Genomic DNA, 26,835 nt, shown 5'->3' on the forward strand with positions numbered 1-26,835 from the left:
GTTCAGATTCAAGTTACCTATTATTATTTGATATTAGAACTTTAGACATGCATATTGTTTTTACTAGCTTGATTTGTTGCTTTATCAAATACATTAGTAGCACTTAGTGTTGCTCAATTTGTGTAGGATATTGAAGCCACAATTCATTGTGCAGAATGGCTTTCTATTGTGGGTGGTTCTAGCACAGGAGAACAACGAACTAGGTAAGTTTACACAACCATTATGGGCTCTCATAATTCTTTCCTTCTCCATTGCTATTACTACACTTTTGGCCATCCATCATGATATCTTGTTGCTTTTGGTACAGTTTGACTCTGTTTCTTAACTAACGATTAAACTATTTCTTTGCATGAAAATTGAAAACATAGTCATGAGGTCATCACAAGTGTCATGAACTAACTATCCTCAAAGCTTAAAAGCTATTGGGTGAAGACACATGAATGATTTTATATATTTCCTTTCTTGTACTCTTGTTTCTTGTTATAAATACCCATGTAATATCATTCTGATCAATGTGAGAATTACTATCCAGAAATTCTACTTTTGTTATTTTCACAACTATTAGAATATTATTCCCTTGTCCTGAAAAAATGTTCCAGTGACAGTTTTCACTTTTTCTCTTCATGATTTCTATGATCGTTCTTCGTTGGTTAATGTCTTGAAGACGTGAAGAATCATTACCGATATTTAAGAGAAGACTCTTAGGAGGCTTGCTGGACTTTGCTGCTAGAGAATTGCACGTCCAGGTACATGTTGTTTGCAATCATTATTGATTTCCCTTATAAAGAGTTTCGTTTATGCCATGGCATGATAATGTTGTCATTTTCATCTCCCAATTTTCTTTTCCCCCCACAGTCAATTGTGGTTACCAATGTCTGCACTCGTCCAGATGTCTCCCATTAAACCTAAGCACACTTAGAAATAAACATCTGTATGTTCTCTTATTTTACTGAAAAGAGTGAAAGAACAACAGAGTTAATGCCTACATTCAGATTTTTCTTACTGCAGAAACAAATTATTGCTGCGGCAGCTGCTGGTGTTGCAGCTGGGGGTTTGTCTCCAAGCGATGCTAAGGCAGAGTCTGAGAGTGCCGCTCACCTATCTGTGGCTTTAGTAGAGAATGCTGTTGTGATACTTATGCTTGTTGAGGATCATTTAAGGTTACAGAGCAAACGAGCTTCTTCTTTGCGTGCTACAGATAGCTCTCCATCTCCCCTTTCTCTCTTATATCCAATGCCTAATAACTCAACATCATCATCAACAATTGGTGGATCAGCAGAAGTTATGGGTGATTGCACATCATCATCTAGCAACTCCGGGGGAGTCTCTCTAGATGTGCGCATACAGTAACTTGTAGTAGATATGCTTGCTTTATGTCAAAACAGTAATTTCTCTCCAGTGTTGTTCCTGTCATTCCTGCAAACTTCATGCAATTGCATGCCCTTTCTAGGAAATATATTATGTTTCTTATCTAACTTTAAGATTCCTTTTTGCAAATGCTCTATTTTCCCCTTAAATCTTCAACTTTTGTCCATATCCTTTGCATTTAAGACATTTTTTGGTTTTTTGTGTGTTTTATTTATCCTCTACTTTGAATTATATGCATTCTTTTTTATTTTAATTTCTATAGACCCTTTCTCTCTCTCTCTCTCTCTCTCTCAATAATACATTTGTTCATTTCTACATTGGTCGGACTCATGCCGTCAAACATTTTCAGGTCCTTTCTTCAATGGCTGATGCCAATGGTCGGATTTCGGCTTCAGTTATGGAAAGGCTTGCTGCAGCAGCTGCAGCTGAGCCGTATGAATCTGTTTCTTGTGCTTATGTATCATATGGGTCCTGTGCTAAGGATTTAGCTATTGGGTGGAAATATAGGAGTCGGTTGTGGTATGGTGTTGGCCTTCCTTCAAATACAGCTTCATTTGGTGGTGGTGGGAGTGGATGGGATTTTTGGAAATCTTCTTTGGAGAAAGATGCTAGTGGCAACTGGCTTGAACTTCCTTTGGTGAAGAAGTCTGTGGCAATGCTCCAAACATTGTTGCTAGATGATTCTGGGCTTGGTGGTGGTCTAGGTATAGGTGGAGGGTCTGGTACAGGAATGGGAGCGATGACTGCATTATACAATTTATTAGACAGTGACCAGCCATTCTTGTGCATGCTTCGGATGGTTCTTCTATCAATGAGGGAAGATGATGATGGGGAAGAACCTATACCGATGAGGACTATAAGTATGGAGGATGCAATATCTGAAGGAAGGAAATCATGCTCAGCACTTCTGTGGAGGTAAAGCAATCTGATTTACTTCTGGGCTCCAGCCCATTTTTATTCATTGAATGATAATTTTTATCTCTTAGAGAAGATTTGATCATTACTCGGAAAAGTTCCATATACAAGGATAGCTACATTGGCTTTTAAAAACAAAAACTAGGATAGCTACATTGACATTTGCTCATTTTCTGTGACCAGCCAATACTTGAAAAGTATTTTTTTTACTTCTGTTTGCAACAATTTTTTTTAAATTTAGGAAATGTAAAATTAATTTACATATTTTATTTATATTTCTTGACTTGTTTCCTTATTTAATTAGGATAAGGAGTTTGGCAATTATCATGATTAGTTTTCTTACTTGATTAGGATTAAGAGTTTGGTGTTACTATAAATAAGCGACAGTGCATAGTTTTATGTATCATATCATAATAAAACCATATCACAATTCAAAGACTTTATTCTTTCTCTTCTCCTCTTCATTATCTAAAACCCTATACCTTCAAGTATTTCAACATGTTGTTGATACCTTTTTTATTCTTTCTTGCAACTTTGACAGTGTTCTCTCACCCGTTCTCAACATGCCAGTTTCTGATTCTAAAAGACAAAGAGTCTTGGTAGCATCTTGCGTGCTGTATTCCGAGGTTGGTATTTATATCTTCTATCATTTTCATTCTTTCTTACTGTGTTATCCACACCATGTGTCATTTGTCTTTCTTTCGTGCAACCCTTGTATTTACTATATAGTACAATATCTGGCCAGGTATACCATGCTATTAGCATAGACCAAAAGCCTCTTCGTAGAAAGTACCTTGAGGCTATTTTACCTCCATTTGTTGCTGTCTTAAGAAGGTGGCGACCTGTTTTGGCTGGAATTCATGAACTTGCAACTGCCGATGGTTTAAATCCACTTATTGTGGATGATCGTATAGTGGCTGCTGATGCCCTGCCAGTTGAGGTATTTTAGTGTGCGTATGTTTATATGTTTACACACCGTAACAGATATATGTGCATGCATTATACATAAACAATGGCATATGTAATCTATTAAATAGATGCACTCATGAGTATTATTCTCATTTCTGGCATTTTAAAATAGTTGAAAGTAGAAGAGAAGTAACTTTATTTCTTATCTCAATTCTCAAAGTTACAGTTGGTGATTACATTATATATGCTAAGACTTTCCTAATAAAGGAAATAATTACAAAGAAAAAAACTATACAAATATTCTAATTACACTTGTACTAATCACATAATTTAGGAAATAAAATAACGACACAATATCATCATATTACAACACTCCTGCTCAATCACGTAAATATCATTCCCGGCTTGCAAGTAAGATCTCGACACCACTCTATGGGAAGTCATTTGGTGAACACATAGGCCAATTGAAGTTCTGAAGGGACATACTCTGTAGATACAAGACCATCATTCAGTTTCTCCTTGATAAAGTATTGATATATCCCTATGTGCTTTGTTCTATCCTGTTGGACCAGGTTGTGAGCAATGCTAATTGCTAATGGTAGATTTGTTATCACAAAAAACTTCATAGGAGCCTCATGCTTTTTTAGAAATATAAGTAGTAGAAAAGAGAGAGAGAGAGAGAGAGAGAGAGAGAGAGAGAGAGAGAGATAAATTGTAATATTTCTCATTAAATTGATTACAGGCTTGAATACATTTATAGTTTGATAATTCTAGCTAAATCTTCTAACAAAAGCATGGGGTTAGTTATAACTAACCTAGACATCATTAAAACAGAATACCCAACTCTAACAAAACATTTAACCAATAGTTTGGTTGGACCTAGCAGACATAAGAAATCTGAAGAATATACTTAACATGCTTAACTTAAGATTATCTTAAAACAATTTTCACTCACAATAGTTCACATACTTATTGAGCCATAAATCTGAATTTCTGCCTCTATACTTGACCTTGCAATTACATTCTGCTTCTTACTCCTCCATGTTACTAAATTTCCACTAAGCAACATGCAATATCAAGTAGTGGACCTTCTATCAATAATTGACCTTGCATAATCTGCATCCGTGTACACTTTCATAGACAAACTCTCTCCCCCTTTTGAATAACACCCCTCATCTTGCACTAGTCTTCAGCTACTGAAAAATTATATTTACTGCCTGTAAATGTCTCTCTAGTGTGGTCCTGCATGAACTGGCTAACCACACTCATCAGACGTGCTATATCTGGTGTGGTGTGAGATAGGTAGATGAGCTTTCCTACAAGTCTCTAATACTGGATCCTCTTTACCTTTGGGCTTTCTTCATCACTTCAAGGTCTGTGATTTTGCTCTATAGGGGTTCGGGTGGTTTTACATTCCAATTTTCCAGTTTCTTCCAGGACATACTTCCTTTGAGAAATGAAAATGCCCTATTTTGAGTAAGCCACCTCCACCCCTAGGAAGTACTTCAACTTCCCGATGAGAAGCCTTTTTCCTTCATATTCCATCACCTGCAATATTCATGTCATCCACATAGACCAATGGGAATATGGGATAGTGAGTTTACCATTCTGAGCATGTTTTCTGAAGTGGGTATGATTACCTTGGCTATGCCTATATCAAAAGCACAACATGGCTTGTGAGAATCTCCGAAAACCAAGCCCGAGGAGATTGTTTGAGACCATAGCCGAGCGAGATATCCATGTACACTTTTTCTTTTAAGTCTTCATGCAAGCAGGCATTCTTCACATCAAATTGATGCAATTCCCACTCAAAGTGAGCTGCTAGGGAGAGAATGATCCTTAGAGTATTCATCTTTGCTGCAGGGGAAAATGTCTCATCGTAATCAATCCCATATGTCTGGGTATAACCTTTCATCACTAATCTTGCTTTATAACGTTCAAGTGAGCCATCAGACTGTCAAACTCAGGAAAATGGAATGAAAATACTGTCTTGATGCAGAGTAGACAGCATAGAGCTAACTTTATAATGATAACATATTACAAATATGGAAATAATATCTCTCCTAATTATGGGAATAAATTCCCTGATCTGCGACCTATTGCCCTTTTGTGCTCTGGTTTCTCAACAACCTCCCAATTCTCGTTTTTCTCCTAAGCTTTCATCTCATCATTCATGGTTTGAGTCCAGTTCCTATCTTGTAATGCCTCTTGTACTGAGTTTGAGACTCTAAAAGAGTCAATAGCTGAATAAAGGTTTGGTGCTACACAAACAGATTTTTAATAGACACAAGTTGAGCTATTGACTACTTGACACAACATTTTAGGTAGACACAAGTTTAGCTATTGGGTACTTGAAATAAAAACTGAGTGACTGCTGGATTTTGGGGCTTGTCAGTTGCCACTAACAAAACCAGTTCTTTATGATACTAACATTCTATTCATTTATATGATTTTTCCACGCTAACTTAATTGTGTACCTGACATTTCTTTCAGGCTGCTCTTGCTATGATATCTCCTGCTTGGGCTGCTGCTTTTGCATCACCTCCTGCTGCAATGGCATTGGCGATGATTGCAGCTGGGACTTCTGGTGGTGAAAGTCATGCTCCTTCAACAAGTTCAACAAGTTCCCAGCTTAGGCGTGATACCTCGTTGACAGAACGCAAACAGGCTAAGCTTTATACCTTTTCAAGCTTTCAGAAACCTTTAGAAGCTCCTAACAAAACACCACCCCTACCCAAGAGCAAAGCTGCTGCAAAAGCAGCTGCGCTAGCAGCTTCTCGTGATCGTCAACGATTTTCAAGGGTTGGTTCTGGAAGAGGTCTTAGTGCTGTTGCAATGGCTACATCTGCACAGCGTAGGAGTGCTAGTGATATGGAGCGAGCAATGCGATGGAATATTACTGAAGCAATGGGAGTTGCCTGGATGGAATGTTTGCATCCAGTTGATACAAAGTCAGTATATGGGAAAGATTTTAATGCTTTGTCGTATAAATTTATTGCTGTTCTTGTTGCCAGTTTTGCCGTAGCAAGGAATATCCAACGGTCTGAGGTTTGTTCTCTAATCATTACTACAGTTTTTCAGATTATATTGATATGCTGTATTTTAAATATTTCTTTGCTGCCAGATTGACAGGCGTGCTCATGTAGATAAAATAGCTCGACATCGAATCAGTACTGGACTTCGTGCATGGCGTAAACTTATACGTCAGTTAATCGAGATGAGAAGTCTATTTGGGCCCTTTGCAGAGAATTTCTATAGCCCACCTCTTGTATGTTGTGATTTTTACATCTATACTGTAGTTACTAAACTTGCATTCTTTGTCTCTTATTGTCTCTTTCTGGCCATAAATTTTCTTTTAATGATTATAAGAAGAAACTCTAGGAAGATGTGTGTTGCTTGTTGTTGTTTAGTGTATACAAAATCCTGTAATTAAAAAACAAGTTTTAACCTTTTCTTACTTGTGCTTCTGCTTATTTAGAGGGCTTTTGGTTTTGCAGAATAATTGGACTGCTCTTTTGAGCTGATACTTGATTTTCCTGTCATGTTTTGCTTGAGAAATAGACTAAGCAGATTGAATTGCTTGAGAAATTAGCTTTGAGCACTTTAAATTTATATTTTCAATGATACAAAACTGAATCCCTTAATTTTAGGGATTGAATTACAGCAGTTACAACAGTTTGCTGATGTAAACTATATTTACAACTAATCAAATCAATATTGACAAGGAAAGAACTAAATTAGGGGAATAGGAAAATGTTAGATGCAGACGTTCAGAGCTCTACGAGTGTGTATCTGTAATTGAGCGATTTATTTTTCTTTCTTGTGATAAAATACCAATGTTTTATCAACTGGAATACGACCTCCGAACTTGAGGCTGTGAGAGTTGTTCTTAATGATTCAAACATTTGATGGAAAGGAGACCTATTGGTGGCTGATCAATGTGGAACAATATTGTGAGTTGTGACACCCCAGAAATAAACAGGGAGCGGAAGATATCAATGGATTTGCATCGGAGACTGTTAAAGATAAAAGGAATGCAAAGAAAGGATGAGAGATGAGAAAGAATGATTAGGGGTATAGAAGTATGAGAGAGAGAGATTGAATCTGAATGATGTATTGTATTGCTTAGAAAATCAATACAAAGGGTAGCTCTATATATAGAAGAGCTATATCACCTTAGCTTACATGAGAAGCTATGAGCTAACTAACATACTATCTAGCTGTCAAAACAGAAAAAATAATGTAACAATTTCTAGTTATTGAAAATCTTATCGAGATAAACATCATTAATTATCATGCTGTTTACTTTCCAGGTTTTCTGGAAGCTAGATTTTATGGAAAGTTCTTCTCGGATGAGAAGATGCATGAAGAGGAATTACCAAGGGTCTGATCATTTAGGTGCTGCAGCTAATTATGAAGAATTTTCAGGGGAGAATAAGAATAATGATCAGAGTGCTCCAATTTTGTCGGCAGAAGCGATCTCAATAGAGGGTGTAAATGAAGGTGAACAGATGGAAACAGAGAGTTTGGATGCTAAGGTCAATGACATTAAAGATAAAGAAGAAAATCAGCCTAGATTTTCTGAAGCAGCTGAGCAAAGTGTACAAGCATCTTCAGAATCTTTAGATACTCAACATGAGAATGGTGAAGGTGTTCTTCAGAGTTCTTCAGCCTTTGCACCTGGGTATGTTCCAAATGAGCTTGATGACAGAATTGTTCTCGAGCTACCATCATCAATAGTGCAACCACTTAGGGTTGTACAGGGAACTTTCCAAGTAAGTTCAATGTTTTTTTTTTTGACATACAAGTAAGTTCAATGTTATAATTTAAAATAATTTTAAAATCAGTCTTGATGATATTGCTCATATATAACTACAGATTTTCTGAGGACTGTGTACATGCCCATTTGCATTTTTTAGCCATTTGAGGTTATGTAATGTGGTAAAATTACGTAGGCTGCTAGTAGCGATAAAGAGTAAAAGAAAATTCATAAAAAAAATGAAAAACAATATTGGTTCTAGATCAATTGTTATTTTGAAATAGCTCAAATATAAATTTTATCCCTAAAAATATGAGGTTTATTGAGTTTGTCCCTCTTTGTTGTCCCCCATTTTATATCAAATTTGGTTTTGGTCCCTTCCATCTAACTTGTATGGTTTTGGTCCCTATTCTTACAAGTAACTTTCGTTTCAGTCCTCACTTTAATAGCCACGTGGCAAGAGTAATTTTATATGGCCAATGTTGCTGCGAAGTCAGATCTGACAGCTAGCACTTTGAATAAATAAACTCTTAAAAGATCGAGAAACCATAAATTTTCAGAGTGAAATTTCATTTTTATTTAAATAGATAGTCATTGATCTGATTTGAAAGAAAAATATGTGACATAACATTTCTCTGGACACACGTGCCCCCTTTTTTTAGCCACATCACCAATACAAGTGAGATATTATGAAGCAGAGGCTGAAACCAAAACCATACAAATTAGATGATAGAAACCAAAACCATACAAATTAGATGATAGAAACCAAAACTAACTATAACATGGGGGACCACATACTTATTAAAGCCTCTTTTATTATGGTTTTGTTAATGTGTTTTAGTCCCTCACGACTCACGATGGACTAAAGACATGTTTTTTCTCATATTTTTAATGACTAAAACATTGTAAAAATTGTAGAGAGTAATTAAAAAAACGTCATATTTTTAGGGGAAAAATATATTAAAGCCTTTGGAATTTGATAAAATTTGATAAATATTTTCTTCAAAGAAATGATCTCAAAGAAATTATTGTTGTCATTATTTACTCTTTTTTAGTGTATACTTTTAGTTTGGAGCAAGTTGCATTTATTGATGTAAAAAAAGCTAAGAAGTATTAGAATAATAGTATAAAATCATTCATGTGTCTGCACCCAACAAGTTAAGTTTTTGGGATGTGACAACATTGTCTAGAGTTCGAACCTTGTGGCCACATTATTCTAATAAAAAAATTGAGTTTCAGCAAAAGGTAAATGGGCTTATGCATGCATTGTCCACGCTTCAATCCCAATGTGGTCTTGCATAAAGGGCTTGTTAGAATAATAACATAAAATTGTTTATTTATCTTTTCCCCACAACTTAAGCGTTTTGGATAGTTGGTTCATGACAAGAAGTTACAAAGTGGTTTCAAAGTAGTTTTGATGTAGCTTCATGTATATTCAGCATATTTTGTAGTTAATAGTAATTGTTTGATTCATATTTTAAATCTAAATATTGCCTTATGGGCCCTTTTTTTTATAATAGGTGAAATTCATTAAGACAGAAAAAAATTACATATTTGTGAGGGTAAGGAGTCCTCCTTAAGATAAGAGCAAACACCAAAAAACCAAAGAAAACAGAGAACATAATTGTGTTGTGGGAAGGCTGCTCAATCCCCAACAAATCCACTATTGAAAAGACCATGTGCTTTACATCAAATTGGAGCCCAATGCCTAATCTTAATCCCAATTCATGCTTCATGTCATAGAACCTTTGACATATGAGAGTTGCACCTGAAATAAGTTTCATATTGCCACATTTTGCTTGTATACTTCCACAGATGGCTCCAATCTCCATAGAGAAACAGTAGCATAACAGCGTTAGAAGTTAGAACATATGTGAAACTGATTTTAAGGGCCTTATGTGGCCCATGAACCTGCAACATGTCATCAATAACTGCTTACAGACATGGATAAAGCTATCACAATTAATATTTTTGTTTAGTAAATGCTCTGATGCAAGATACTAGGGTTTTTGTTACTCTATCTTCTTTTTCCCATGGTTTTTGCAGCTTGCGTTTGTTTCCTAGAATCAATATATGTGAAAGCTTCTTTGTTGAACGTCTTAAATCCTTAAGTTGAGGATTTGCCTGAGGTTTTTATCGTGCGAAAAATGCATGAAGGACTTGAAATTGTTTTCCTGCTTATGTATTGTAATTACACTTGTGTGAATTGGCATTCTCTTATTGTAGGTTACCAGAAGAAGGATAAATTTTCTAGTTGATAACGGTGAGGCCAGCACTACAGGGGATGGTTTGGATTCGGGTTCTGTAGAAGGTGACCAAGAAAAGAATCGCAGCTGGTTGATGTCATCACTTCATCAAGTTTATAGCCGGAGGTGAACATTCATTTTGTTGACCGTTTCCTATTTATTCATTCTAGTATATACACTTGTTATCATTTAATTTGGATTATGATATATATGTTGTCTGTATATTGACATAGTTGATATTTGTCTATTAAAACAAGTTTTTAGTTACCTTGATCCTTAAAGTTGTGGAATCTTCTCTGCTTTCCTTTAAACTTCGTTGTTGGAGATGATCGTCTTTTTTGCTTCTATTTGGTGCATGGGTTTTGGTTTCTTTTAAAGAGTGATAGGCTTACAAACAGATTGCAAACGTCTTCTCTGTAAATTTGTTTTACATATACGTTTCTTGTGTTTCTTGGCTATGGAGAATATACTATTTTTTACCCGCTGGTCATGCTTTCTCTCTCTTTAATAAGTTTTTTTCCCTATTAAAAGGAAACTTAGGCTGATAGTATGGACGTCAGCATTAGAATCAGAGACTTGAGCTCTGTCTGTTGTGTTCTCTTTTTGTGGGAGCGGGGGAACTGAGTTTGCATAAAGACTTTCCAATCTATACCATTCTGAGGTAGCGAGCCCTTCAAGCTCAAATGAATAGAACATTGGGAAACCTAAAGTGTGACGATATACTAAATCAAGCTTGGGGACACAGAAACCCCTTAAAAGTATACTCCACCCACACCACCAAATGACTATAAAAACTTCACATTACTGTAAAAGTTTAGTGTCCTTATTTTTCTGATAAAGTTTGTATCCAAGTAGAGAACCAGAAAATTTGTTCTAGACTAGATGGATACAGTGCACTCCGATACTCCTAAATTGATCATTTCAACAGAACCAAGTTAAAGTACATAATAAGTGCCCTAATAAAGAAGGCATCATAAAATATTAGTGGTGTGTTGAATAAACTGTATATTTCCTTCTCTAAAAGTTCTTCCCTATTTGATTAGCTTCTTCAGGCTTTCTGCTTGATAGTTTTTATTATTGTCCAAAGTTTGGCCAGATTGAGTATATTTTGAAAGAAGAAAAATATTTTCAGTTGTTTGTCAGTAATTAGTTCCTGCTACAGATATCTACTTAGAAGAAGTGCACTGGAGCTATTTATGGTGGACCGTTCAAACTTCTTCTTTGACTTTGGGGTATTACTTCTTAAATATGCCGCTTTGTTTCCTGTTATTTTTCAGAAATAAAATCTTATTGGATTTGACTTATAATGATTACTGATATATAGCCAGTTTGTTTAAGTTTTTTCATCTTTTAGGTGTTTTGGTAATTTATTTTAAGAACCATTTTTTTAAAAATAAATTGTCTTTATATTTGTTAAATTTGTAGTAAAGCAGAAAATAGAGAGAGAGAGAGAGAGAGAGAGTTCTAACTGAATTGAACAGATTCAATGTTGTTGATTTTCTGTTACAATGAATAACTACCAGTCACACTTATATAGTGGAGATAGAGATAGCTGTTGCTTATTACAATAATACCCCTAGGTATATTAACCCACTATTACAATAATACCCCTAGGTGTTAACTTCAACAAGATAATCAGCATGTGCTTTGAATAGCTTTTTGAAGATAATTAGGATGTGCTTTGAATAGGTTTTTGAGGATAATTTCTCTTGTGGAAGAGAGAGAAATCACACTCAAATAAAAAAAGTTTTAGTACGGTAAGAAAACACAAATTAACTTCTATCTTTTATAAAAATCTCCATAAGATATTCATATTTTACTAAGTAAAAAATTATTTGTATTTTAAACTTAAACAAGCAAGCTTATAATTCTAAACTTACTGATGATTGTCATATTTTGCCACTTAAACTCCTCTTCAGAGTAGTGAGGGGCGAAGAAATGCATATCAAGCAATTGTTCGCGCACGACCTCCTCATTTAAACAATATATATTTGGCAACACAGGTATTATCCTTTTGGATATATATATATATATATATATATATATATGTATATATATGTGTGTGTGTGTGTGTGTGTGTGTGTGTGTGTGTGTGTGTGTGTGTGTGTGTGTATACACATACATATTGTAAATTTCTCTGCATTTGGACTAACGATAACAATAGCTTATTTTGTAGAGGCCTGAACAACTTTTGAAAAGAATTCAGCTTATGGAGCGCTGGGCTAGGTGGGAGGTAAGAAGTGTTCCTTAACTCCTGAAAAGATAGTGTGCATTTGGAATGATTAGTTATAGGAAAATACTTCAGTATTAAGCTATTTTCTCTAAAAGCTACTACTACCAGACTACCTCTATTCCTAATCTTTGGATGCTGTTGTGCAGATCAGTAATTTTGAGTATCTAATGCAACTCAATACACTAGCTGGGCGTAGTTATAATGATATAACGCAGGTTGTCTTTTTTCTTAGTGTATTGCTTTCTATCATTGATCTCTTCAATCATATCTTCATGTTATTTATTTCATCATTATTATTTCTTTTTGGCAGTATCCTGTTTTCCCCTGGATTCTTTCTGATTACAGTTCAGAGAGTTTGGATCTTTCAAGTCCTTCTTCTTATCGAGATCTTTCAAAGGTTATCACGAATGTTGCTTTAGTCAGTTCAAGGGAAAAAGTTTTTGTTTTTTTTTTAATAATCAATGCTTTTGATATGATTCAGCCTGTTGGTGCACTGAACCCAGATCGTCTGAAAAAATTTCAAGAGAGATATGCTAGCTTTGATGATCCAGTTATCCCCAAATTCCATTATGGATCACACTACTCAAGTGCAGGAACAGTAGGTCCCCCCCTTTTCTCATGCTTTTTTTTTATAAAAAATATCTTGGATCATTCTTGGTTATATAGTATCTTCTTAGAATTCAAGCAAGTACTGCATAGGACTCTTGATGTTTAGTTGTGAGTTCATTCATCAAATCAGTGCTCTCAAGATGTTTTGGTCCATATATGGAGCTTTTCTTAAGTGGTTAAATTGGTGCTGATGTGAAGTGTAATTGTTTGGCATGTGCTCCCAGTGTCAGTTACTTAAATAACTTCTGCCTAGTCTCACCTGTCCTGAATTACCACCACCAATAAATAAAGTGTGAATAAGTTTCGGTTGCATTATGTTAGTATGTTGGAAGAACCAACTATACAATCATCTGATCATATGACATTGACAAAATTCACAAGAAAAGGTATATTTATTGCTTTTGGGGAAGATTAGTTTTAAAGGGAAACCGTCTAGATTGATAGAAAGAGGCCATTCTATGTTGTCCATTTTCAGATAAAACCTAATGCCTTCTTTTGTGCTGTAATATCATGATATTATTACCTTGTTTGTGATAAGTGCAAGTGCAATTAGGAGATTTGTAAAGATTTTATTCTTTGTAATTATTTCCTTAATTAGGAGAGTCTTAGTCTATATAATGTAATCACCTATTGTAATTTGTGTGAGAAATAAAATTACATGTCTTCTCCTTTCAACATTTTGGCTTCCCTGTAATACTTCTATTGTGAATGCTTAACATTAAAATAAGATTGGCTTGCATTTAAGTAAGATCAACAAAGTCCTCATATAGAAAGAGTCTAAAAAGTTAATACTACTGATGCTGATCACCGTAAGAAATTGTGATATTTAAGCTTATGCTTTTTTTTCATTTCTTGCTGCTAGTATCAATGTTTCTTTTCAGCTTCTGGATTCAATTTTGCACTTGTTCCTTGAGATCATAAAAATACTTCACCATGATGATGTGATTTTAAATGCTGTCATCTGATACGGTTGCAATTTAGTTGCTGATTTTGCACTAGTTAATAGTTATTATCTTCTTTTACAGGTCTTATATTACCTTGTTAGAGTTGAACCTTTCACCACCCTTGCAATCAAATTACAAGGCGGAAAATTTGATCATGCAGATCGGATGTTTTCTGATATTTCTGGTACTTGGGATGGAGTTCTTAAGGATATGAGTGATGTAAAGGAATTGGTATATATTTATTCACTTTTAAAGCAAAATGATTGATTGGTATTGGTACACTTGCGTACTGAGTAGATTTTGCACTATCTTTTTGATAAGTTTTTGTTGTCTTCATATGCTTCAATGTTTCTAGTACTTATAAATACTAATTGCATATCCTACTATAATTGAAATTTTATCTTAATGGCTCTCCCCCTGTTTTTTAATCTCCACTTATTAGGTTCCTGAGCTATTTTACCTCCCCGAGGTCCTCACAAATGAAAATTCAATTGATTTTGGTACAACGCAGTTGGGAGGAAAGCTTGGTATAGTCATTAAGATTTTCTTCATTAGTTCCTTTAAGAAGATATCATGGTATATTCACATGCATATTATAGCTCTGTTTGTGATTTACTTCTTTGATACCAGATACTGTAAGACTTCCAGCTTGGGCTGAGAATCCAGTTGATTTTGTGCATAAGCATAGGATGGCTCTGGAGAGTGAGTATGTATCTGCTCATTTACATGAATGGATTGACCTCATATTTGGGTAGGTCTTTTGAAGACTTTTCAGTTTCTCATTCTACTCTTGCTGTTTGCAGTAAAGTCGTGCACCTACTTCAAAGCTTCCTCTTGTTTACTCTTGATTTTTATTTTTCATAAGTTTTCACTACTAATATAGATATCTATAACATTCCTTTTTAAATTTCCACTTTATTATAGCTCCTTTACAATTTACATCTGGTTACATTAATGAGTTGGACCATGCAGGTATAAACAACGGGGCAAAGAGGCTATTGCAGCAAATAATGTTTTCTTTCATGTTACCTATGAAGGGACAGTGGATATTGATAAAATATTAGACCCAGTATGACTCCTGCTTCTCCATTGTTTTCAATTTAATTGGTTGTTTGAATAAAATTGAAAGGATATAGCTGAAACGAATACTATTTTTTGATTGAGAATATGATTGATGTGCTTACACATGACATGACTTAGAAGTACCATATATAGATATGTTCTCTAGTCTCAAACATTATCTACAAAATTAATCCTACTTAGTACATGATAACATAATAATACCTTCCATAAATGTCAAATTGTATGCTGCTTAGCTGTGTATTTATTGTAATTAATGCAATTATTTAAAAATTATAAATCTGAAATCCCTTAAATTCAGGGATGATGATTAGGGAGTATGGTTGACAGCTCTGATGTAGATTATTAGGAGTTATGAGGAGAGATTTTATTTCCTTTCTTGTGACCTTTTATCTTGTTACAGATACCCATGTCATACTAATCTCATGATGAATGAGTATTGTTCTTTCGGAAATTATATTTGTTATTTTTAACAATAACTAATCTTATCATAACAAAACATATCTCAAATCTTATCTTTATTATAATAACAACAAATAACATACAGTTCTAATCCCCAAATGAAAAGAGAACGGCTCATCAAAATATGGGGGTACGCTCCTTCTTAATTGAGTTGTGACTTATGAGAAATAACTTCTTTGGCTAGATTGAAGTACATGCTAATTAAAGTATTTCATAACATGTATATGTGTATGCTTGAATAAGTTTTATTTTGCACAAATTTACTGACTTGCTGACTTAAGCTTGAGAAACCTGATGATAATCCCTTTACCTTCAGTGAGCTGTCAATTTAAGTTTTCATCATCAATGGATTGGAAGTTGCAGAGATATTGGGAAGGGTGTAAAAATGATGATATAGGAAGAAGAATTCTCTTTCTCTTTTTTGGAAGGGAAGAAAAGTCCTTTAATAAACTACTTTTCTGGTGTTAAATTGATTGACATTTATGAACAAACAATCCACATTTTGAGTAATGCTTCTAGAGGTAATCTTTTTTTTGGTTACAAGAGGAAAGGTTCTAAAAAGTTCTAGAGGTAATCTAATGATATTTATTTTGTAATTTAGGTTTAACTTGTTATTGGGTAATGGTTCTAGAGATAATCTAGTACAAATCTATTGAGTTTCAGAAAATAGGGACCAAGTTAATAAAAGGGGATCATATGCAATAATACCAAAATCCCAAACCCATGAAAATTGGAATGAGGAAATGATTTAAGAAATAAAAAAATCTTTATTAAAGAGAAGTTTGTAATGGTTTTTTAAAGTATTTATGAGAAATATATTATTTTCCGTTACTGGTATAGGTATTAAATCTCAAAGGTTATGCACTCAAAAGAGTACTTTAATTAAAATATGACTATTGAATGAATAGGGAATCAATGGAGTTGATGAGAAAGAGTTGAAGATTCACTCTTTCACATGACAAGTGTTAGAAATATAATATAAAGCCATCCATCTGTCATTCACCCAACAACTTAAGCTTTTGGGATAGTTGGTTCATGACGTATTAGAGGCTCTATGACCAAGTGGTCTAGAGTTCGATCCTTGGTGCCCCATTATTCTAATAAAAAATAAAATTTCAGCACAAGGTAGATGGGTCTGTGCATTAAATAGATAGATAGATTAGTCATTTTGTTAGTCTTTAAAATCCCTAACACTTGTGATGCATTTATGTGCTCCCTAACGCTTTGTTTGTTATTAAAAAGACGAGAGAGAGCGAACTTGAGTGGAGAGATAGAGTCTTCATATGTTTGGTTGGTAAGAGAGTTAGTGGAGAGAGATAAAAATGTGAGCCTTACTAGTTTTTGCAATCTTCTCACCTTTGAGAAGAAACTTGAGTGAGTGTGGGTAGATTTTCATCATTTCTATTAATACTCTTCTTCAACCTCAATTTATCCCATTTTTTTGCATATTCCACGCTCCAGTTGTCCAGCCCTGAGCATGAGGGGTGTGTTGAGAAGTCTCATATTGACTAGAGATATGGCCAAGATTACTCTTATATATGGGAAGATAATCCTCACCTTTTGAGCTATCTTTTGGGGTAGAGTTAGGGCTCCCAAATTCTAATAACGAGTAGTGCTTACAGAATTGCATGGACAATTTGGTACATTACATAGGACTTAAAAGTTCCCGAGTTATATCTTTTAGGGACTACATTGTGTACTTAGTCATTTCCTTAAGGGCTAAAAGAGAAGCAATTTCAGTATTATTTGTTGCACATATTTGTTTCAGGTTTAGAATTTATTGATATATGAATTTGTTTGCTATTGTTAACTGTAAGTGAATGAATTAAGAAATTAAGGCATAAAAAATAGAAAACTTGATGACTTGCAAGTTTATATGAGGAGTGCGCTTTTGTAATAACATGTACAGAATTCCTTCTTAATAGCATCAGACTTAATAATACCATCATAACTTATTCATGTTTTTGCAACTTCTAACTTTCTTCTGTGCATGACAAGTAAAGGTGCAACAACGTGCCACACAAGATCAAATTGCTTATTTTGGACAAACACCGTCCCAACTTTTGAGGGTTCCTCACTTGAAGAAGATGCCGTTAGCAGAAGCTCTGCATTTGCAGGTAACTATTGGCTGTATTGGTTTGACAGTGACATGTCTATTGATACAATTGCATCTTTGTGTGCAAGCACAAGCTCAAGTGCATGATTGGATTCACGGTGGAAAACCAGTGAGCTGAAATCACGGTGGACAGAAGCAACTTCCTCTTAGCTTTTGTGGTTGTCGACCGTGATTTTCTACCGTGTATCCAAACATGCATTAAGTATGCCTCTCTCGCATCTTATCCTTATCTTGTGCATAAGCAAGCACCAAGCATCAGCCCTTTGATAAAATATCTGTACTTTATTTTTATAGCATTGCAAACTAGAATCTTAATTAAATACGTAAGAATTTCCAAATGACACAAAATTGATCACTTATCTTTCATGGACTGAAATAGGGTTTATACTACATTTAACTTCGTGCTTGTTTATATAAAGACTAAACTACAAATATTGTTTCAAAACTATGTGCCCATTGGAAGGGGGATCATTGGAAGGGGGATCTTCCAACCCTTACTGCCAACTCAGTTATTATTTCAAGACCTTTTTTTGTCAATATTTTCTCAACCTGGATTGTTCTTGATTTTGTATCTTTCTGGTCATACGAGATCCTTCAAATACTAATTTTTAATTGCTTATACTTTATTACATATCCTTTATTAGCTTGTCTCTTTAACTAATTAAACTTTTTACCATTTCACTTACATATGTACACAATTTAAATATTTCGTTTGTTATTTTAACACTTGAATCTTTATTAATATAAATTTAAAATGCATAATACTATTATTAAAAGATTAGTTACTTAACACTTTCAGTTTACGTGCTATTTAAAAATGTATACCGAAAGATTATTTATTAAATACTTTCATTTAATTAAAAATGAAAAATCAAACAGGCTCACAATTATTAGCAGTTATGTGTTATGTAACAGATTTTAAAATCTTATTGAAGTTACGAAAATGCGCTAATTGTGCAGCCAAATGCCCCATGTGTCACAAAAACCCAAATACTTAAGATCAGTATCTCCTTCTTGAGGTCTATTATTGTTCATGAGTGTGTTACTGTGCTCATTGCTAGACTATATGTAAATACAAGAAGGTGCTGCTTTATGTTGAGATATGTCCAAAGCCTTTGTGCTTAAGTATTTTCTATTCTATGTTTCCTCAACTACTGAGGACTGAGTGCATTTGATTACAATGGTAATTCATATATTTCTTTGCATGTCAAGACAATATTCCGCAATCCAAAGGAAGTCAAACCGTATGCTGTTCCATCCTCGGAATACTGCAATCTACCTGCGGCTGCCATTCACGCATCTTCAGATATGGTTGTGGTTGTTGACTGCAATGCACCAGCAGCTCATGTTGCCCGACACAAATGGCAACCCAATACACCTGATGGCCAGGGTAGTCCATTCCTTTTTCAAAATGGAAAAGCTATATCTGACTCTGCTAGTGGGACAATTGTACGTATGTTCAAAGGACCTACTGGGACTGGTGAACAGTGGCAGTTTCCCCAAGCATTGGCATTTGGTGTTTCTGGAATTAGAAGTCAAGCTATTGTTTCTGTGACCTGTGACAAGGAAATTATTACAGGTAAATGTAGGCCAGCTAGGATTGTTCTGACATGTTACATCACATGTAGTATTCGATTGGGAGAGATGGTTTACAAGATGAAACCATTTACTGTAACCTGTAAAACATGATAAATCCTTTTTTCTAGGAAATAGTTCTGTTTTACTTTTTCAGATTATATCTTTTTCCTCCTCTCAGCTCTTACACAGCATTTAAGAAACTTGCACTCCATTTTTAGTAGTTTCCTTTTTTTTAGTTGGGCATTTTACATCTAACTTGAAAATTTTACTTCTGATTAGGTGGGCATGCTGATAATAGTGTTAGGGTGATATCCTCTGATGGAGCTAAAACCTTGGAAACAGCCTATGCACACTGTGCACCTGTAACTTGCCTTAGTCTTTCATCCGATAGTTACTATCTAGTCACAGGATCTCGAGATACAACAATATTACTCTGGAGAATACATAGTGTACTTGCATCAAGCTCAAGTATGATATCAGAATCTTCCACTGGTACTGGCACTCGGCCATCAACTAACAATAGTTCTTCATCACACTTGTTGCTAGAAAAGAATCGGAGACGTCGTATTGAGGGTCCTATACAGGTACTTCGGGGGCACCACAGTGAAATACTCAGTTGTTGTGTCAGCTCAGATCTTGGAGTAGTTGTTTCATGCTCCCAAACAACAGATGTTCTCTTGCACTCTATAAGAAGAGGACGTTTACTGCGAAGGCTGGATGGTGTGGTGGCTCATACTGTCTGCCTTTCCTCTGAAGGGCTTGTCATTACTTGGAACGAATTGCAGCATACTCTCAGTACCTTTACTCTTAATGGGGTTCTGACTGCTACAACAGAATTGTCTTTCTCTAGCAGCATTAGTTGCATGGAAGTTTCTGTTGATGGGAAAAATGCGTTGATTGGAATTAATTCTCTAGAAAATGGTAGAGCCCGTAATAATGATTTGAATTTGCAGTCAAGTAAACCAGGTATTGTTGATTTTAATTCAGAATCAGAAAAAACTCACGAAGGCTACAGAATTGATGCTCCAACACCATCAATTTGCTTCCTGGATCTGCACACTCTGGAGGTACAGTATTAAGATGTGTAAATTATGGTATCAAAATTAAATCAGACCTCATATGATTCACTGTGGTGCCAAAACTGTTCCCTTATCTACTCTACCTGCAAACATCCTTTACTTTAGATAATTTCTGCATATTTCTCGTTTCACACACCATAGAAAAACATTTTTCAGTAAGAACCAAAAATTAAAGTTTGAGCTTCTTACATTTGTTTTTGGTTGCATTACCACTGAAGACACCTGCAGATTTGACTTTTAAAATGAAATAACTAGCGTTATGGTCTAGCATTATTTTATTTTATTTTGTGGTGGGGGAGCTGTTCTGGATTCTGATTCTCTTAAACCTCATGAGACATTCTGTCTTTGCTATTATGATCCTACTATGCATCTTCTGGAGGCTTTTCTTCAATGCTAACCTCTCTACCATACTATTATCTATAGGTATTTCATGTGTTAAAGCTGGAAGAAGGACAGGATATCACAACTCTTGCTCTAAATAAGGATAACACAAATCTTTTGGTGTCAACTATGGATAAACAATTGATTATCTTTACTGATCCAGCTGTAAGTTAAATCACTTTTGATAAGGATCATCATCAAAATCAATCTTTTCTTATGTCTGGAATCACTGTTTTTAAATAATCAGATATCAGAGTATGTCCTCAGAGTGAATGCATGTTTTTTCTTCTCAGTCTTGTAAACTGGCTAAAGCCTAAAGGGATAAACTTCTATATTTCACTTGCAATCTAGTTTCTCAAACCAATAATCGTGGGCTGCATATTATTTGGAGTCCTTGCTGTGTGGTAGATTTTGATATTTCTGTGTGCTGTGGGACCAAAGACTCACAAATCTGATTCTGCTTCACTGCACTGGCGAGTGTGGTTTGACTTCTGGTGGCGTGTGATTTCCATTTTAAAATTAGATAAAATCATATTAACTTTTCATTTTTGAACAGAAATCACTGCTTTGAATTTTTGCCCTTCAGGATTTATGTTATACAAATTATTATTCCTTCTATCCACAAAAATTGAAAAAAGAAGTTATAGCTCCATTATTTTTTTTGTTAAAGCCTACTTTCTGCTTATTGCTTGCAGTTAAGCTTGAAAGTGGTCGATAAAATGCTCAAGCTTGGTTGGGAAGGTGATGGGCTTACGAACCTCATAAAATCATAGCTTTAGGGCATACAAAAGTGGATTAAGATCTTTTATACAATATAAAAATTAGGAATGTTAGCATGAGTTATAGAACTCATGTTTGTAAGCATTTTTGTTAGATTTAGCATAGGGTTCTTTTGCTCTCCCAGCTAAGCTGCAGTATTAACATTGACAAGCTTCTTGCTGAGGTTTGAGCCATTTCATTTTTGTTCTCCAATTTTTTTACTGGTGAAAATAATAGCTATTGTTTCTTGTAATACTTTTCAGACATTGAGATTCAGAGGATTTTGGCTAAGGCATCAGTCCTTAATATTTTCTTGATATTTAAAAAAAATATTTCAATGGTTATTCTTTCATTCAATTTCTTAGTTTTTTTTTTCCTTCTTGTTGCTAAAAATCTTTAAATCAAAGTTTGTAGAGTGAGGACACTTCTCTCAATTTTTAAATTTATGTACGCGGTTATGGAAAGGGGGTTGGAATCCATGCAACAATTCTATGTATTATGAATGAAAATTGCAAGAAATGTTGATATGGCATCGCTAACTATGTTATTCCCCGAAAAGCTAGTAGGGATATTAACCATGCCTTGTGAAAAGGTGACATTAACTTGCCTTATATGAACAGTGTTATAAAAAGGGTGCAATATACATTACTTTTTTCTAGGGGTAGTAAAAAGTAGGGTGAATTAGTGCCTGGGTTATGCAGTTTTTTAATCGACGATTTAGATTAATGGGTTTTTTCTTAGTTACATATTTTGCTCACCTCCTTTCATCATCACCCGCACTTGTTCCCAGCCCCTTGTCGGACCACCATTTGCTTCTCTAACCCTATTTTCCATCTTGCCATCAAGGCCTCTGAACCCACTACGTCCACGTCCCGCTGAAACCACACCGCACTACATTGTCCTCTTCCTCTCCTTGGAGTCATCGTGCTATCAACCTCTTCTCTGCCTACAACCATCGCGAGACCCAACCCTCCATTGGAAATTGAGTTAGAAAAATAAAATCATGTGTATGACTTGCAACATAAATTTTTAATATTACTAATGTATGAATGTATGTATGTCATATTTGAGAAATACAATTTCCATTTTTATTAGAAATAAATAAACCCTATTTAACAATTACATCTTAGCAAAATAATGTTATATTTCTCATGCAAAAGTTATACCATTTTAGTAAAATGCAAGAAATGACATTTGGATGTGGTCTGTGTTACATAAGGAGATTTTCTTATCCACTTTATCTACGCACTACTTTTCTTCTAATGATTTCTTGATCATGTGTGCTTAAGTACTTTGCTAACTTGGTTGAGAAGCAATAACCTCAACCATTTATATCTTTGAAATACAGCTTTCATCCTATGTTGAACTACTTTCAGCTACTTTGCAGAGTCTGAACTGTCCTTAAAATCATCTTCTAATTTCTATCTCTGTGAAAGGCTTTGACTTCAAGACCTCCATCAATATGAAGATTTATCATTGTCTTGTAAGTGACATTTGCCTTCTCATCATTCAATTTGAAGCGGAAACAGCCTAACAGAACTGCTGAGAATATCTTCATCTGTCTATAAGCAAACTCTTTTCCAAGACAAATCCGAGGACCTGCCTGCAGATTAATGAAAACTCATTTTAGATTATTAAACAAGCTAATTTTCCAATCTAATTCTCTGTATTGAATGGCGCATAATAGTAAATATATATTTCGGCAAAAGAAAAAGGAAAAAATTAGAAACATTAATGTCAAATGCCAAAAAAACAATCTACTGACCTGAAAAGTTGTAAACTTGAAGGGGCTCTGTGGCTGAAAAATGCCATTCTCATCAAGCCATCTTTCTGGTCTAAATTCCTCTGCATCATCACCCCATATGAATTTCATCCGACCCATTGCATAAGGTTGATAAGATACCATATCTCCTTTATTTACACTAAACCCATCTGGTAATGTATCATCAGAAAAACAAATCTTTGCATCCTGAGTAAAAGAAGTTCAGGGCTTAGAATCTATTTAATCTACAAACAAGTCAACAATAAAGTTCTCCATTAACAGAATCATGGAAACTAGTGGAAGATATTAGCATGTTTAGATTAGCTTCTCTTTTCTCAAAATCAATTCCAGAAGCTACTCACAGAAGTTCCCCATAATTGATTCTAACTTCAGAATCAATTGTAGATTGACATCGCGATCTTGCACTTGAAATTAAGTTCAAATTTCAAAACATCGAGTCATGTCACCTTCAAAGTTGTTTTAATTCTGACCATCTTAGATTTCAGGTGTTAGACCTAACTCTACCCTAGAAACTAACTCAAGGGTGAAGATTGCTCTACCTTTATAAGGAATTAGTCAGCCGTATGGCATTGATGCTTACCACGGGAACTGCAGGATGGAGTCTGAGAGTTTCTGTAATTGCTGCGTGGAGATAATTCATCTTTTCGAGAGCTTCATCTGTTACACTAGACACAAACTCAGTGCAGCTACTGATTGTTTTTGTGTTTATTGCTTCTCTCACTTCTTCTGCAGCTTTTTCTTGTACTGAAGGGTATTTGCAGAGCATGTACATGAACCAAGCAAGTGTGGCAGCTGTTGTGTCTTTCCCAGCAATAACGAAGTTCAGAATTATATCTCTTAAGTATGTCGAATCATACTCCTTCACTTCCAGAAACCTTGAGAGAATGTCTCCTCGAATGCTCTACATGGTCCATGCAAAGTGAAAATTACATTACACGCATATTTGTAATCAGAAATATAACTCACATGTTAAGTAGACTTACAGCAGAATCATCTTTTGAAGTCTGCATTTGCTGAACTCTAGTGTTTATTAGCTTAAAGACAAATGCAGTTAAGATTTCAGTGTTCTTTCTTAATGTAGCCTCTGATCCAATATTCAGAAATTTCTTTATCTTCCAGAAGACATCAACATATCGATATAGGGTCAATGCACTAGCAGTATCAAAAGCATGGGCAAATTTCTTCCCTTCTTCATTAGATCCACACATGCTGTCAAGTTCAGTTCCAAATGCAACTTGGAAAATTGAATCCAGAGTTGATTTCATTAAAAGGTCCTATAAGTTATTGGAGCAAATCAACAGACTAATCAAGGAGATGAAAAAATGCAATATACCATCTTTCAGAGAATTTATTACCCACTTGGATTTCCAACTTATTATTAGAAGTTGCAGCTTCAGACACTATGTCTGCAACTTTTGCTGCATTCTTTCTGAATATAAAAGTGCTGAAGTCCCTTAACATCTTTGTAGAGAATTCATGACTTGATATCTTCCTTTGTTCACGCCATTTCTCACCATCAACAGTGAAAATGCCATCACCTAGTAAATCCTTCAAATTTTCATAGTTGTACAACCCCTACACAAAAAACTTGGAGGAATAAAATTGAAGCCGGTAAGCCAAACTCAATCCTTTTAAGAATAAAACAAATGCATATATGAACAGTATACCTATACAGCCTATACCCCTACCCATTCCTGGGAGCTATGCAATTATGCATAGAATCATATATGTACCAATTAATATTTTGTGCCCTTGCCAAGATGTTTTGTAATATATATTACTTAATATTTCTGGAATTCTCTGCTTAAGCTCCTTTTAACTATTCTCCACATGTTAAATATATGAAAAATAGACAAGCCTAGCATAAAAGGATCTAATCTACCTTCAAATGAAGGGGTGATCATAACCAAGTTTCAATGTCTCATTTTGAAGGGGAATTTTTTAATTTCAAAGCCATCAAAGCCACAATAAGAGGCTCAGAAGTCAGAACCAACTGGTTTCTAATCTTAGTACCCTTCAGATCCATCAATTCCAACTTTCCAAGGTTTTCACAATATGCAGGCAGTGATCATGAAAGGAATCAGCCAAGAATAAGAAAGAAACTGATATTATTCAAGATAGAAAACTACAACAATGCTGAGAAATCCAAGAGTCTCAGCTCCTCTCCCTAAATCCCAATCCCAAATGATCCAAAAGATGATAATTCAACACTTTCATTTAATCTTAAAACTTATGCATCTATCTACTGCAATACCCATATGTGAAAGTCAATGAGAACAGCTACCAATGAATTCATCCAATAACAAAGTATGTACCTTTCCATAATTTTCAAAATTGGTTTTGAGTATATACTCAACATTTCTAGGTTCTGCTGTATAAATCTCATTCCTGAAAGGGTTGAGCAACCTGTATGTCCTGTACTTCCGTGCAAGATCAGTCATGTAATGATGCAACCTGTTGAAATTGAGCATCTGATTCAATACAGTTCCAGCAACAGGGTGGTACTTCTTTCTGTGTCTTTTGTTCCATTTTTGGAACAGAACTGTAACCACCAAAACAGTTAAAGCTGCAGACAGAACTGCAAAGTGGGAAAGATTTGAAAGAAAATCCATGAATTGCATGATCGGAAGATGAAGTTGTGGCAGTCAACTGTTTTGTCCTAATATATCATTTAGTTTAAGAGATTTATAATTATGATTGATATATATTATATTAATTAAAGTACAATTGTTTAAACTTCTTCAAACTAACTCACACTAAATGAACTAAATAAAAATGTAAATCAAACGTAATATTAAATTAGGTCTAAAGGTGTCCAATTATATAAAAAAAAAGTGTCTAAGGTGAACTATCACTAATCATCTAAGTCTCTCATCGGTGGAAGAGATCTATTTTTGGTTTATAACAACTGGTCAGTCTAAAATACAGCTAATATAAATTAGTTTGTTAGTTTTTTATGCATTAGACTTTTATTATTTTATCTCAAAACAGTATTTAATTTTTTTCTTCTTATTTATCAAGTTAAACATGTTGGTCTCTATTATATTAATAATTTTATTTAGAAATGAACTTCTGGCATATCAGACTCATGAAGTCAAAAAATATTTCAAAAGTTGTTTATCTTTATTTGAAAAAAATAATTTTGCTTTTAAATAACCTCTTTTTAATAAAAAATAGAGGATAAAATAAATAATTTTATTTTAAATTTACATAACTAATTAAAAGTAACAATTTCTATAATGAACATCGTAGTATGCTAATTCATTTCTTATGTGTAATGAACTTGTGAACTCAATATTTTGAGACTGATTTCTTTAAATTTAATATTTTTTTGATATTTTTTCTAAAAGAATAGACTTTGTGACGATTTCTCTAATTTCAATATTTTATAATAATTTGTATTCTCAATTAATCAACTCATCTACTAAGTTGAAATTTTTTTGTTCTATAGCTAAATTAAAATAAGAGAAAAATAAAATATATAAATGCAGTATATGAATATGATAGCTTTCCGATGTACCAAAAAAAAGTATATGAATATGATGTGCAACAAAAGGAAAAACATGATTGAGAGAAAAATAAAGTGTATGTATGTAATGTTTGGGTGTTAAAAA

General features: G+C 34.5%; 2 protein-coding genes across 3 annotated transcripts in view; one reads left to right on the forward strand and one right to left on the reverse strand.

The window, feature by feature from the left end:
- LOC130746635 (BEACH domain-containing protein C2-like) overlaps nt 1-21,790 on the forward strand; it is a 33,113-nt gene extending 11,323 nt beyond the window's left edge. Inside the window, exons 8-32 of one of the 2 annotated variants that reach the window (XM_057599329.1) lie at nt 127-203; nt 665-746; nt 1,009-1,335; nt 1,718-2,283; nt 2,825-2,909; nt 3,029-3,223; nt 5,686-6,240; nt 6,317-6,460; nt 7,506-7,967; nt 10,178-10,323; nt 11,360-11,429; nt 12,117-12,200; nt 12,374-12,430; nt 12,577-12,645; nt 12,741-12,827; nt 12,912-13,028; nt 14,065-14,214; nt 14,426-14,510; nt 14,614-14,734; nt 14,956-15,052; nt 17,529-17,642; nt 18,854-19,220; nt 19,499-20,286; nt 20,722-20,844; nt 21,375-21,790. In XM_057599329.1, coding sequence (XP_057455312.1) covers nt 127-203; nt 665-746; nt 1,009-1,335; nt 1,718-2,283; nt 2,825-2,909; nt 3,029-3,223; nt 5,686-6,240; nt 6,317-6,460; nt 7,506-7,967; nt 10,178-10,323; nt 11,360-11,429; nt 12,117-12,200; nt 12,374-12,430; nt 12,577-12,645; nt 12,741-12,827; nt 12,912-13,028; nt 14,065-14,214; nt 14,426-14,510; nt 14,614-14,734; nt 14,956-15,052; nt 17,529-17,642; nt 18,854-19,220; nt 19,499-20,286; nt 20,722-20,844; nt 21,375-21,452 — 5,046 coding nt within the window. In that variant the 3' untranslated portion in view covers nt 21,453-21,790. Of the gene's footprint in view, nt 1-126; nt 204-664; nt 747-1,008; nt 1,336-1,717; nt 2,284-2,824; nt 2,910-3,028; nt 3,224-5,685; nt 6,241-6,316; nt 6,461-7,505; nt 7,968-10,177; nt 10,324-11,359; nt 11,430-12,116; nt 12,201-12,373; nt 12,431-12,576; nt 12,646-12,740; nt 12,828-12,911; nt 13,029-14,064; nt 14,215-14,425; nt 14,511-14,613; nt 14,735-14,955; nt 15,053-17,523; nt 17,643-18,853; nt 19,221-19,498; nt 20,287-20,721; nt 20,845-21,374 lie in introns of those variants that run through there. The other variant, XR_009022167.1, reaches the window with a different exon arrangement.
- A 713-nt stretch (nt 21,791-22,503) lies between these two features.
- On the reverse strand, nt 22,504-25,886 carry LOC130746636 (cytochrome P450 704C1-like). Its single transcript, XM_057599330.1, has 6 exons — nt 25,537-25,886; nt 24,581-24,796; nt 24,205-24,495; nt 23,802-24,122; nt 23,204-23,407; nt 22,504-23,041 (listed from the first exon to the last, which is right to left on the reverse strand). Exons 1-6 carry the CDS (start codon nt 25,840-25,842, stop codon nt 22,853-22,855), a joined length of 1,527 nt encoding a protein of 508 aa, XP_057455313.1. The 5' UTR covers nt 25,843-25,886; the 3' UTR covers nt 22,504-22,852.
- Nucleotides 25,887-26,835: the final 949 nt, after the last annotated feature.

The sequence above is a fragment of the Lotus japonicus genome, chromosome 3, assembly GCF_012489685.1.
Source record: "Lotus japonicus ecotype B-129 chromosome 3, LjGifu_v1.2".
NCBI lineage: Eukaryota > Viridiplantae > Streptophyta > Magnoliopsida > Fabales > Fabaceae > Lotus > Lotus japonicus.

Coding starts and splice junctions, on each gene's coding strand:
- LOC130746636 (XM_057599330.1), bottom strand. CDS start 25,842: ATGCAATTCATGGATTTTCTTTCAAATCTTTCCCACTTTGCAGTTCTG. Junction 24,797..25,536: donor ATTTTGAAAATTATGGAAAG/GTACATACTTTG, acceptor TTTTTTGTGTAG/GGGTTGTACAACTATGAAAA. Junction 23,042..23,203: donor TCAAGTTTACAACTTTTCAG/GTCAGTAGATTG, acceptor ATTAATCTGCAG/GCAGGTCCTCGGATTTGTCT.